The 14,316-nt window shown below is 35.8% G+C and overlaps 4 protein-coding genes across 4 annotated transcripts; 2 read left to right on the forward strand and 2 right to left on the reverse strand.

Moving 5' to 3' along the window:
* Positions 1 to 3,086: 3,086 nt before the first annotated feature.
* Positions 3,087 to 3,728, forward strand: SAPINGB_P006385 (uncharacterized protein; the record flags this gene model as incomplete). Its single annotated transcript, XM_032001096.1, has 1 exon — positions 3,087 to 3,728. One exon carries the CDS (start codon positions 3,087 to 3,089, stop codon positions 3,726 to 3,728), a length of 642 nt encoding a protein of 213 aa, XP_031856987.1.
* Positions 3,729 to 3,791: 63 nt separating this feature from the next.
* SAPINGB_P006386 (uncharacterized protein) lies at positions 3,792 to 5,036 on the reverse strand (the record flags this gene model as incomplete). Its single annotated transcript, XM_032001097.1, has 1 exon — positions 3,792 to 5,036. The coding sequence occupies one exon, from the start codon at positions 5,034 to 5,036 to the stop codon at positions 3,792 to 3,794; it is 1,245 nt and encodes a 414-aa protein (XP_031856988.1).
* Positions 5,037 to 5,963: 927 nt separating this feature from the next.
* On the forward strand, positions 5,964 to 7,013 carry SAPINGB_P006387 (uncharacterized protein; the record flags this gene model as incomplete). Its single annotated transcript, XM_032001098.1, has 1 exon — positions 5,964 to 7,013. One exon carries the CDS (start codon positions 5,964 to 5,966, stop codon positions 7,011 to 7,013), a length of 1,050 nt encoding a protein of 349 aa, XP_031856989.1.
* Positions 7,014 to 9,112: 2,099 nt separating this feature from the next.
* Positions 9,113 to 14,003, reverse strand: SAPINGB_P006388 (uncharacterized protein; the record flags this gene model as incomplete). The annotated part of the gene is made up of 3 exons (XM_032001099.1): positions 9,113 to 11,568; positions 11,614 to 13,711; positions 13,779 to 14,003. The coding sequence occupies 3 exons, from the start codon at positions 14,001 to 14,003 to the stop codon at positions 9,113 to 9,115; spliced, it is 4,779 nt and encodes a 1,592-aa protein (XP_031856990.1).
* Positions 14,004 to 14,316: the final 313 nt, after the last annotated feature.

Consider the following 14,316-nt stretch of genomic DNA (forward strand, 5'->3'; position numbering starts at 1 on the left):
GAGTCTACTAAGGTAGTTCAACTTTTGAATAAATAAGTAATAGAAAAAAAAAAATAATAATTAAAGCAAACAATAGAAATGAATAAAATAAAATAAAAAAAGAATGATTCTGCTTAATGGCTAATAATTAAACAAAGGTGTGATTACGAAGACCAAATGTTCATCATTTAAATCCATGATCATTATTTTATTTATTTTATATATATAAAAAAATCACCTTTCTCAGATTATAATATTTTGAATCGCTTAATATTAGAAATATATATATTTTTTGTTACTTCTTGTCCGGCAATATTGATAGCCTTTGGATCCTAAAGTATGGATTCATGGGAGAAAAAAAAAAGGGTCACATATAAAAGAACTACACAGCAACCAAGAATATTTCTAAGAAAATATTTCAATTCGTTTCAAAATGATAAATGTAAAAAATTGATTTCAAAAAAAAAAAAAAAAAGCATTACATAGTATCCGGTTATTCTTATACAAGACTGATTGCGCACGAACAACAAAAAAAAATACATCATGGTGTGAGATAAAAATTGAATGAGGTTACACATAAAAAAAAAAAAAGTTCATGCCTAATATGTTTGTTATTTCCTAATTTGCAAGCGAGCAAGGCTTTGTTAAAAAAAAATCAATAAAATAAAACAGCTATTTACTTCTGCATCATCATTTTGAAAAAAAATTTACGAGGGAGATGAAGAAAAAAAGAAAGAAAAGACAAACTATGCAGTATTTTGCAAGAAAAATGTCTTTGGGTTGTTCTGCAGGGAGCATTAAACTATGCTGGGTATTAGTTTCTGAAAATAAATGCAGTTCTGGAACATTTTAATTTTTTTTTTAAGGATAATCATAAACTTAACAAATAAAATAAAATGAATGAATGAATGGAAAGACAAAGTGGATAAAGTTTAAAATAAGATAGAAAGAAAGAAAGATATAGAGAGATGGGTTATCATGGAAGGTTTTAAATGGTTCTAAACCCAGATGGTTTTTTCTTTTTTAAAAAAATCAAAAAAAATTAAAAAAAAAATTAAAAATAAAAAATGGCTAACTTTAGTGTTAATAACACATTTTAACCCAAAAATTCATTTGCTCCTAGACTTGTATTTTTTTTTTTTTTTTGTAGTAGATTAATTAACATATGCAATGCATATTGGAACAAAAAGTTTTGAATATCGGCTTGTTTCCTTCTTATTTTTCATGTTATGGATATATATAAACTAACAAATCAAACAATTGCTACACCCCTTAAGGGTAGTTCAAAGCTTTGGTCTCCTACATTTATTTGCTATAGTTAGTTACTAATAGTTGTAACTATTCGTTAAACAATCTTTGAATAAATACAGCAGCAATGATTTAAATGAAAAAAAAAATATTTATTTTATTTTATTTTTTTAATCAAATACCAAAAAGACAAATGTATATGAAGCCACCTGAATAGAACCGGCTTAAAACAGTTTCTTAGAGTATTATTCCGGTTGCTGGTACTCAAATAAGCTTGATAATCAAGAAATCTGCTTTTTATGTGCGTTACCCTTGATAAATAATTTTATTTTTGCTAACAAGTTGGAGTCAATATACAAAATAAACTACTTGATAACTTGGTTTACAATATTACCAGTTTAACAATTTTGAAAAAAAAAAATAAAAATAAAAAGAAACAAAAAAAATAAAAAGGATGAATTTGGATCCTATCCACAGTCAATAATTATTATAATTATCATGATATATACAACCAAATATTTGGTTAAAATTGGGAGAATTGATTATAATAAAAATTTTAGAAATTCTAAGATATTTACTTGAAAAAAAAAAAAAATATTGAACAATAAAATATTATAATTTTTTTAACACAAAATAAAAAAATATCTTAAGACAATTGTCTTAAAAAAAAAACGTTTACACAAGGAGTCCTGGGTATTTTACTTACATTCTTGCTTCCAAGGAATTTCGCCGGTAATTTTAATGCCGATACTTCCAATATTCTAGTCTAGTTACATTCGGTACTATATTATTATTATTATTATTATTATTATTATTATTATTATTATTATTATTATTATTATTATTATTATCATGATCAGATAACCATGATGCAGCAGCCAGTTTACAAGCAAAAAAAAAAAAACGCATTTACGAACTGATTGTGCCAAGATAATATGCAGACTTTCTTTTCGTTGACGTGCTAATAGCGCAAAGTAGACTTTGGGTAAAGTCCCCCACCCATATACTACCAGTTAACAGTACTAGACATACGATGATAATACTGTAAACAGTGCTGAATCCAAAGATTTTTTTTAATGGAGAAAAGGAGAATGATTTCATGAGAACTAAAGGGAAAGAAAAGAATTGTTTTTTTTTAAAAAAAAAAAAAAAACAACTGATCTTTTTATTTTTATTTTTAATTCTTTTTTCATTCATGTTAGATATCTGAATAACTATTGAAATTTCTTTTATTTCAAAAGAATTACTTTCTTAACACGTTTCTTTTCTTCTCAAATTCCTATTAATTGTTGACTTTAGTTTTTTATTTTATTTTATTTCATTTCATTAAGGCGGCAATCACGATTGTCAACTAATCCCTTCGGTCTTCTTTCCTCTTTTAAACTATTTCTTATATACACTGCTTATTTCAGTTGTTAAATATGAATTTTAAATATATATACAATTGGACATTACAATGTCAAGACACAAGGTTTAATATCATGGTCAGGTGACTTTAACAATAGATATTTTGATGTTAAAGTTGTATCTCTACTACTATAGTACTATTGACAGGAACATTTCTATGGAATGAAGATATTTGACCGTTATTGAATATCGGTACCTCTCTGGTTCGTTACTTGTTTTTTAGGGCTTAGGGCAGACTCAAAAGACAGCGCCGCTTGTCACATTTGTTTACTATAGATGACACCCTTTTTTTTTTTTTAATTTTTTTTTTAATTTTTTTTTAATTTTTTTTTTGTTTACATCATAAAATTTGGTTTTTATTGGTCTCAATATCTCAGTATCTCATTACCCACCCCACCCCCTTACTATATATACCTAATACTATCCAAAACTTACAAGTTTACTCGAGAAAAATGCCCGAGTTACCACCAAATTTTACCTTTAAAGAATGGACATCCGATACAATACCAAAAACTGACCTTGAAGCGTGTTACAAGCTGGTGCGACGGCTGAAACCAATGTATGAATCTTCAGGCTATGGCTGGAACACGGCACAAAAGCGACAAGAAATGGTCAAAGACGATCTTCTGTATTTTATAGTCTATGAACCCAAAGATAAGCTTGCCGCCTTTTTATCTTTTACACCTAGTGATCAAGAATTTTTGGATGATGAGGAAATTCCATCCGGCCAAAAAAACAGTACTGTGACATACATTTATGAGCTGCATAGCAAAGTAACTGGGTTGGGATTGGGCCAGTTTCTAGTTGAAAGGGCTAAGGAGCGAGCACGCAAAACAATTGGAGTCGAAAAGATCATGCTGACAGTTTTTGCAGTAAACACGAGAGCACAAAACTTTTACATGTGGAATGGGTTTTCAATTTACACAAATGATACACATAAAGTGGAAGAAGCGCGACAAGAGATTGTTCACATGGAACCACGAACTCGAAGGCAACAACTAGAATTACCAAAACATAACTGGCATCCAGACTTGATTTTGAAAAATGCACCCAGTAACTTGCGCGGCTGGTTTCAGATGAGTTGTGAGGTCTAATTCTATACTAAAAATACATGTGTGGGGGTTATACATTTAACTAAGAGGGATGAGTGAAAAACCTTAGTTGCGACCAAACTTGAAAATTCCCCAGGCCAAACTTAAGAGTGTGTTAGAGTACAATTGCTTGGGTTTAAAATCAATTGGTCCAAGAACATCAGGGTCGGCTGGAGCTTCAGGAACCTTGGTCAAGGAATCATCAAAGGTGGTACCTTCGGGCTTGAAAACAGAATCAACACCAGCAGCCACAGCAATAGGAAGCAAATGTTCGAGGGTTGGGTGTGCAGACTTGGTAATTGGGGTCTTGAAAAGGGCTGTCAAACGATCAAGCATACCTTCGGTGGGTCCCTTTTCAACTGCAACCTTGAGTTCCTTGTCAAACTTGGAAGCATATGGAGCTACACGACCACCCATTGAAAAGAGATCACGAAGGTTATGAACGGACATTCCTGAGCAGACAATGGCAACGTCTTCACCATTACGGTCACGAAGCTCGTGAAGCAACTGGCCGAGACGGAAACTGATTTGGGTATCGTACTCCACAGCAGTAGGAGCATGACTTCTCATATTATAAGGAGATGATGGCAGGGAAATTTGAATAATTGGGAAAGGCACATAATTTTTGCGGTCCTTAATACTTTGTTCAGGGAAAGCAATACGCAGGGGGACCCAAAGACCATGATCAAAGCCTCTAGAACCATGGAGCTTGACGTTAAATCCAGGCTCATTGTCATTAGGTTGCTGAAGCTTTTCGGCAATGCGCTTGGCCAGGGCCTTATCCCCCTTGCTATGGAATTGTTCCTTGTACATGTGAGCGGGGAATCCGTAGAAATCGTAAATGAGGGAATTTTCACCATCAGTAGATGTTACACCAACGGTAGGGAAGGTAGTTTTGTCAAAAGCAGCACCAAACTTTGAGCCAGACTCTTCTTGCCAATGGGCACTGATGACAACAAGGGCTTTAGGTGGGTCAGCGAGGATTTCTTTGCCAATTGAAGTGACGACATCCCAAGCACCAGCATCACCAAAGTTGTCATCACGGTACATAAAGGTAGGACCACCGTGGGAGACAAAGTAAAAGGGTCTTAGACGACTGGTAAAGTTTTTGGCAACTGTGGCTGCAGCAGTAGTAGCAGCAGTAGTAGCAGTAGTTGTTGTAGACATTATGACTTGTTCTTGAAGGGTTGTATCTTGGGTGGTAGTAATGGGAGAAGATGTAGTAGATACTTGAGCAGGTAGTTGGAAATAAAAATAGTAGACTAGAATAGAGATGATTAGAGTGATGAATGGATAAACAAATCGAGACATTGGGGGGAGGGGGAGGGGGAAGGGAAGGCTAAGAACAGGGGAAATGTTGAGACTGTGGGGAGGGGGCTTTTTATATAAGGAATAGTAGGACAGTCTTGAGCCTTATATATATATGTGTGTGTGGTGTGGGATATGCATTTCTAAGAATTACCAATGATGGGATGGGCAAATAAGCTGTGATTACGGATGGTTTTAAAGCACAAATTTATTTAACTAAGGCTATTCGGGAATAATCCACACGGCTGTATGGCCTTTTTTTTTTTTTTTTTTTTTTTTTTAATAATAATAATTATTATTATTAATAATAATAATAATAATAATAATAATAATAATAATAATAATAATAATAATTAGGATCTGTCAACATTAGTAAATTGGAAAAAAAAAAAAAAATGAGTAAGCAATTAACTAATTATTTATTAAAACTACTTGATGATGATGATGATAATGATGAGTCAGCTATTAAAATTAATAATGACAAAATAAAAAAGTTAAACAGCCGCACATATTTGATCACATGATATTATAATGAAATTAAAATGAAATTAAAATGACATGTCATTTATATGTTACAACTTTTATTTAATGACATTACATTTTTATTCTTTTTATAGAATTCACGTGATAAAGACCCGCAAGGCTGATCCTCGGGTTTATCTCATCTGGGCGTCCCTGCCACGTACGGCCTTTTCTATATTTTTTTTTTTTTTTTTTTTTTTTTTTTTCACCACCACCACCGCCAACAAATTCATACCAGGCAGACTTATCACAGGGGCCAGATTACAACAACAACAACAACAACAAAAAACATCATCATCATCATCATCATCATCATCATCATCAAAACCCCTTTTCTCTCTACCCTTCCCCTATTCATCTAACCAACAACCCTCTTCCTTCTTCACCTTAAAATCAATTCCATTCACAATGGCCTTTCTGCCGCGGAAACCAGCGACGTTTTTGACGGTCCTTGTGTCGTCTTTTATCTTTTTTTACGTTGTCTTTTTCTCCAACTTCTCGCCGCTTTCCCTGGCCTCTCCAGCGGTCTCAACCCCCCTTCGCCGTCATAACCCTAATGAGCCTGTAATCAAGTCTTTTAAGCTCAATAACCTCAAGTCCACTCCTAATGCCATGCAAAACCAAGAGCGTGTCTTGATTCTCACACCCATTGCACGCTTCTACGATGAATACTGGAAAAATCTGCTGAGCTTGACTTACCCACGCAACCTCCTCGAACTTGGATTCATTGTCCCTGCAAACTCACAAGGTGACCAGGTTCTTAAGAGTCTAGATGAAGTCGTCAAAAAGGTTCAGACTGGCCCTGAATCTCAACGCTTTGCAAAGATCTCCATTCTTCGTCAAGACACTCCTTCTATGGACTCACACCTCGAAAAGGACCGCCATGCTCTTTCCGCACAAAAAACTCGCCGTGGACAAATGGCTCTTGCTCGCAACTCTCTCTTGTTTACTACCCTCGGCCCTCAAACCTCTTGGGTTCTGTGGCTTGACTCCGACATTGTTGAGTCTCCTCCAACTCTGATCCAGGATCTGGCCAAGCACGATAAGGATATTATTGTCGCCAACTGCTACCAACGTTACAATGATCCAACTAATGGCCCCGCAATCAGACCATACGACTATAACAATTGGCAAGAGTCTGAACAGGCTCTTGAGTTGGCTAAAAATATGGGCGAGGATGACATTATTGTCGAGGGCTACCAAGAGCTTGCTACATACCGTGTGCTCATGGCATACCTTTACGATGCTACTAAAGACCCTAACATGGAGATTCCTCTGGATGGTGTTGGAGGTACCGCTATGCTTGTCAAGTCAGGCGTCCACAGAGACGGCGCCATGTTCCCATCCTTCCCCTTCTACCATCTCATTGAGACGGAAGGCTTTGCAAAGATGGCTAAAAGACTGGGATACCAGGCTTGGGGTCTGCCAAATTACTTGGTTTATCATTATAATGAATAGAGGATTATTTGATCAAATGTAATATACACTTTAAAAATAAATTGGTTTTAATTTGAAATATAAGCGATTTTCATTTTTTTATGAGTAGCTTTGCAATTCACGAGTTTTGTTTAAATTCTAAGAAAAATTGTTTTTTTTCTTAAAACTACCAACATTTCAAAATTCTTAAATGTGATTTACATACATGTATATACATACATACACAAAGGTGAGAATTTAATTTATTTCATTCAAGGTCTTGAATATAAAAGACACACCATTTTTGAAAAAAAAAAATTGAACATGGTACTTGGTAAAAATAAGGCCCAAAATGAAGATGGAAACTAACCAAATTGTCAATGGAAGTTGACTAATGATTTACTCTATCGCCGTTCAATCTGTAACTAAATAGTTATTTCACACTTGACTAAAAAGAGTAATTGTTTTCAGACACTATGGCAACAATTATGTTTTATGTAACTGATTAAAAGACATTTTCTCTCAATTGTTTTTTTCCCCCATACAGTTTCCTATTGAAAAGAAGTCATTGAAATTCAGTGAGTCTATTTAATTATGCTTATCTATATAAGAATAGTTAAAGTTATAACTATAATATTATGCCTTGACAATTGCCACCATGCGCTACAATATATCATAACACGTTTATAACAAAGGAACTAATATATTCAATTCACAATAACTAGAAATAATTCTAAATCATCCCCATAAAGTGCAGTGCTTGAACTATGATTTTTAATGCAATAACTTATCAGTATAAGTTTGGATTGAAAATAATTCATTTAAAATTTAACAACACTTTAAAATGGATTTTTATTTCAAACTGAAATGAATCGTGGGGTAGTATTTTTCTTCAACATTTTCCAACAAAAACAAACCTCTTTAAAGTCCAATACAATATAAAGCAACTATATTTAATAATTTTTTTTACTAAATTATGAGTTATTATTTGGTAATAATGGGTCATTCTAGAGATAATTTGGATCAAAATTTGAACAAAACTTATGAAGGCATTTTATCATAGTTTTCATCTTTTATTTATATTTTTTTTGATTTTTAAAAAGTTCCATCCAATTGACTATTTTTTATGTTAGACTCATCTATCTGTATTGTAATAATTAAAGTTCATTTTGAGCATACAGAGATGTCAAAGAAAAAAAAACATAGGTTAAGATCAATTGGGGTTTTAGTTTCTAATTTATTAAAAAATACCCACCGTTAATTTGTTAAAACAAGAACCAAGGAGAAATTAAAATTAGAAAGTGGATAATTATATTAAACTATTCACTCTTACTATTAATTTTCAAAAATCAGTTTAACTTAAACTTTGGTATTTTAGTTAAAATTTAATAATACAACTTTGACAATCCTATTATTGGAGACTTCAGAAAGGTTTGAGGCAAATTAAAAATGTTTTTTAAATAAGAATTATTTTTTGAACATATTTCCAATGACAAAACAATTTCGTTCAAATAATAAATTTCATATATTTAGTAATTTTAAGAGTCCTTATTTAAATTCAAAACTACGGTAGTGTACAAATGGTGTTGGTTCATAAAGAAATAGAATCAGTTCAGCGGCCACATATTTTATCATTTCATGACCCGACTTTAAGGTAAATCAAAATTCTTTTTTTTTTCAAACTAAAAAAAAAAAACAGTAATACTATGTCAAAGTTTTGCTAAAACATTAACTAGTGCCTACATTTCTTTTGAAAAGAAAGACAAAGGGATGCTTGAAAATTTCTACTCGAAGTTTTAAAAAATTTAAAAGACCTGGCAAACATTTGTTTTTTTTTTTCAATATGAGCATGAAAGAATATAAAATTAAATATCAGTTACAATAAATAATAAAGAAACTCATTCTAAATGGAGGCGTTTTTAAATACTTTTGCTTTTTCTTTTTCTTTTTCTTTTTTTTCTTTTGAACCAGTACTCAAGATGCGTTTACTTAAACTGATCTGATAGCTTCTTAGGGTTCTTTGCCTAAAAGCGCTGCAATAAGTTCTCATTGTAAATGTCAACTGAATTTGATAAAAAAAACAAAACCTTTATTAATGTCATTAAAAGAATACAAATTTAAGGTATCAGCAATCATTAGAGTCAATCATGAGTTGACGCTTCTTCTTCTTCCTCAGTATTACCAACAATTTTTAAAAATACTTCTTCCAACCGAGTTGGGAAAACACTGTAAGATCGAATTCCCATTTGGTCTTTATGTTCCTCCAACACCTGGAAAACTCGAGCCACTGAAAAACCGGACCCAAGTGGAACGGCAACTTTTACCTGGCCTTGATACATGCGGTCTTCGGATTGTGAACCAGGGAATAGTTTACCAATTATCTCGACTACACGTTTCATCTCAACTATTGAAGACAAAGGCGCATCACGACAAACAATATGTACATGAACAACGTCACCATATCTCCCGCGGAGATGAGCAACAGTACCTAATGCCCGCATTTTGCGAGCAAGAATACCTGCGCGACCAGCAAGAGCATCTGCTTCCTCCATAGAATGTGTTGTGAGTACTGTTGCACGACCTGGTGCCACCGCTGCCAGAGTCCGCCACATAAGCCGCTTTGCAAACGCATCCATACCACTTGACGGTTCGTCTAATAATAACACAGACGGGTTTCCAATCAGCGCCACAGCTAGCGATAGTTTGCGTTTGTTACCACCAGATAATTTGGAGGCCATGCGTGTGCGAAACCGATCCAAATCTACAGAAACAATCAGTCGATCAACATGGGCTTGTACTGCAGCTGCTTGGTTACGTTGACCGTAAACACCACGCAGACGGGCATAAAAATGAAGCACTTCTTCAACACTTAGCTTGTCCATTGCATCAAACTGGGGGCATACTCCCAACCGGGTACGAGCTACGGCGCGTTCGCGTGTCACCGAGATACCCGTCACAAGTACATCACCTTGAGTTGGTGCCACCTCACCGCGAACCATATTGAAAGTTGTTGTTTTCCCTGCACCGTTGGGTCCTAAAAGTGCAAAACACTCGCCGCGTTCCACTCCAAATGAAATATCATCCACAACCCGCTTGCCGCCATACTCTTTACTGATTTTAACCAGCGCAAGTCCACTTGCATATCGATCCAAGTTTTCTTCAACAAAACGTTCTTCTTGGAGTACTTCGGTTTCAAGTGCATTGTTATCTGCCGTCTTCTCTTCAGTATCTAGAGGATCTTGCGAATCCAAATTCCAATCTCTGGGCTTGAAGACAGTATGAAAAAGTTTGGTTATTATCTTGCCTAGTTTCTGAAACTGATGGGTAATCATTCTCCTGTGTAGTCCACTTTCCCACCAAATGAGAAACCCAAATAATAAGCAAATTTGCACAATCAAGTATAACACAGGCCCGCCATATGCCAAAATGTCTCCCATATAAGTAATTGATTTCTGTGACCCGCACAAAATACCAAAAATGTTGAAAGCAATAAACAATGATCGCATCAAGCTTTGGGATGGTGATATAGCAGCAACTGTAAAGTATATTATACGCACGTTGCGTTCAATTGTGGCTGGATGACCAAACGTCTGAGTTGTCAAATATCCAATAAGGTAAATTAGAACAAAAACTGCCTCATATGCTGCTACAACTGCAAAAGCAGCAAGCTGGGACTGTACAAATAGCGATACAACAAATGATAAAAGCGATGCAGTTGTGAGATACAACATAAACACTAAAAATAGATATCCAGGCCCATAAATCCCTGAAATGGCCGACATGATGATTCCCAAACAAATGGCACTGAGTACCACAATCAATACCATGTCAAACAAAAGATATGCAGTCCACAGTGGCACGACTCGCAATCCATTGGAATATTGCATTGCACGGACTTTGCTCAGACGCTCAAATGTGGGGTATAATCCTGCAAAAGCTGGAGCCACAGCCAAAGAAAGACCAAAGTATGTGATAAATTGAAGTACATTACCCGTGTTTGTAACCCATGAAATTTGAAAGGGAGAATAGTTTGCAATAATAGTTTGTGAGCCATTGACAAGAAGGTTAGTAAAGAGATTTAAAATTAAAGGCCCATAATATACACCACTGCTTGAGTCAGCCTGATATGCCAATGTAGGGTTGTTGCTCAATGAAAGACCACCAGGAACTATTTGTGAATAGTTTGCTTCAATATAACCGTAAAATTCATCGAACGAGTTTAAAAAATGAAGGCCTGAAGATACTGTTGCATTAATCAGTTCAAGAGCAGTTGTAGGATCTTGTGCCCATGAAGCTTGTCCTTGAAGAAACGAATTATATCCAGGTGCAGCAGCCAAAAATTCCTGCTCACCTACTAATGGGAAATCAAAAGGTACATCTGCACTTGTTTGAGAGTATTTTTGTTTGCTGAACCGGCTATTCACATCACAAGTAATTGTGTTATGTGCCGATGATAAAAAAGTATTACAAGCACCAGCAACAATAAGCGGAATGGCGAAAAAAGCTAGTTCAGCAAGCGGCGCCCTTAATAGAATAATAAAGCGCTTATGGAGTAATGCTGCAATTTGATTGAAAAATCCAACTTGTCTGCTTTGCACTAAAAAAAAGTTAGTAAAGAAAATAAAAAATAATAAAAACTAACCTTCAGTATCACTTTCAAGATCCTCAGAATCTACTACCTTTTCTTCATAATTATCCAATGAATGATCTTCGTGATCCTTGCTGGCTAGCTTTAAAAACACATCCTCCAATTCAGGTCCTGCTATTCGGTAAGCCACATTTTCATTTTCTAGTGGTATGATAAAGTCCAAAACTGCTTGTGGATTTGGAAGAATATGTGACTCTTCGTGGCCTGTTCCCGATCTATCAATAAAAACGCGATAACCATTACCAAGTTGCTCTTTAAGTTCAATTGGACTTCCTTCAGCTTGTAGAACGCCCTTGGAAAGGATAGCAATGTTATCAGAAAGTAAGTCTGCTTCGTCAAGAAAGTGGGTAGTCAAAATCATAGTATGTGTGGAACGAAAGGCCAGTAAAATGTCCCAAATTACGCGCCGTGATACCGGATCCAGTCCAGATGATACTTCATCAATGCAGCACAAATTACTTCCACCAGTAAACATAATTGCCAACTGAAGTTTACGTTTCTGGCCACCACTCAAGTTCTTGCTTAATGCATGCTCTTTACCAGCCAGACCACACTTGTGTACAAAAAGCTTCGTCACTGCAGAAAGGCTCTTATTAGGAACGCCCTTGATTCGTGACCAAATATGAATATGCTCAGCAACTGTCAGGTTGTCCCAAAGAACATTTTTCTGAGGACAGATGCCAAGAACTGTTCCTGGAGAAAAGCTAATTTCGCCGCTGGTTGGTGTTTGAATTCCAGCAACCATCTCTAACGTTGTTGTTTTCCCGGAACCATTGGCTCCAAGCAGACTGAAAATCTGACAGGGGGAAATTGACAGCGAAAGATCATTGACTGCTGTGACTTTTTTGCTTTTGCGAAATAGACTCTTATAAGTTTTGTTGAGATTTTTAATTTCTAATGCATTACCACTGGCTGAAGTAGAAAACAAACTTCTCCTTTTCCCATAGAGAATTCTTTCTGCCAATAAGGTGAGCAAAATATAAAAGTAAAATTGGAATAAGGGTGCCAGAAATACTACCAGAGGATAAGTGGATCCACCATTGACGTGCTTTACCAGATTTAAGGGGTCATAGTCACTTTCATTATAGCTAAGAAGTTGGATAAAAAAGCAAAAGCCCATTGGGTTGAAAAGGAAAGAGCAAACATAGATAGCACCAGGGGCACCAGCACCTCCTCCGACTTGAGTTTGGACTGATGTCAGAATAGCAAGGACTACTGAGAATCCTGCTGATGTAATGCCAGCCAGCTGGGCATTTCTGAAAATTGTGCCAAGAAGAATGGACCAAGTAACAGAAGCAGCACCATTGAAAATAGCAAAGAAGATTGGAATGGCCGCATTGGTGTGCTTGAAAAACACTCTAGCAAAAATAAGACCAATGAAGACCCAGCTGGGGAAATAAACAGCACCAAAAGACGCAACATACCCTCCAAGTCGCGCATGAGAATCGGTCTCCATACTATTCAACAGACTGGTGAGACCGAGTGCACGCTCTTCAGCAACTACACCAGCAAGCTGGTACACAATGCCAATGAGACCAATGTATAAAGATGGTGAAATCCATTCGCGAAGAACTTTAAGAAAGTTTTTGTCGCGATCTTTCTTGTTTTCCTCTTCTGATATGGATGTAAAAGGTATCGATCCAAGTTCAGTACTAGATTGCCGAATTGCATTGTCTACAGCAAGCTGCAGAGGCAGAATGAATTTATCAACGTCTGTATTGTGATTACGCACGTCCACGTTCCCGAGTCCCCAGTTGCCGCGCAAGGTGTAGTTGTAAAAGCCCTCGTTTGCACGCAAGCCGTTCCACTGGATGCCGCCATAACAGCGTGACACACCACGCAAAGTTTGTGGACATAAGTCGAAAACATCATCTGGTGTAGTTAAATATGTGATTTGAGACTCAGGGATATCTTGCAAAGCTTTAGCCATGATGCTGTGCATGTCGTCAACAGAGAGAAGCGAGCTGTCATTTGTATGGGCGTAGTAAGTGATGATTAGGCTTCCAACCACGTCTTTGAGAGGTAGGATATTTTGGTTGGGCTGTGCTATACCATAATTTTCGTAAGGGAAATAAAGGTATTTTGAGTATCCCTAAGAACTGTTGTTAGATTAAGAGAGAGTGAGAGAGAAAAAAAGAAAAGCTTTGATGCTTCCATACCATATACAAAATGAAAATCACAGGAATAATAAGTGCTCGAAGAAGTGTCCAATACCACCGCCGGAACAGCAAAATAATGCTTTTATTGAACAGAGCGTGTGTTTGCCGTAGCCAGAGCCGTACAGGAGGATGGTCTGAGGGTTGAAACCCCCTAGCGGAATCATTTTCTTCTGTGCTCTGTCTGTGAAGCGAGCTGTCATTATTACTATTGACAGGCGAGTCCATAGTTTTAAATACTTTTTTTTTTTTGAAAAATTAAGAAGAATAGTCAGAAAAGAGTAAAACTAAAAAAAAAAAAAAAAAAAAAAATAAGATAGAAATTAAAGTAAGTTTACGTGAAATGGAAAGGGTTCTTCTTGGGGTACAGACTACCCACTATCTATCGTACACTAAAAGCCTTGCGGTCCTAAATGGCAGCTTCTAATTTCCTCTTACACACAGAACCGAAACACCCGAATCTGGATTTCTGAAGACATCTGATTAGGGAAAAGCCGTACTAAAGGAAAACATTTTAAAATAGTATTATAAGTGTTGCTGT

The sequence above is a fragment of the Magnusiomyces paraingens genome (genome assembly GCF_902498895.1).
Source record: "Magnusiomyces paraingens strain CBS 517.90 genome assembly, contig: contig5, whole genome shotgun sequence".
NCBI classification, from domain to species: domain Eukaryota; kingdom Fungi; phylum Ascomycota; class Dipodascomycetes; order Dipodascales; family Dipodascaceae; genus Magnusiomyces; species Magnusiomyces paraingens.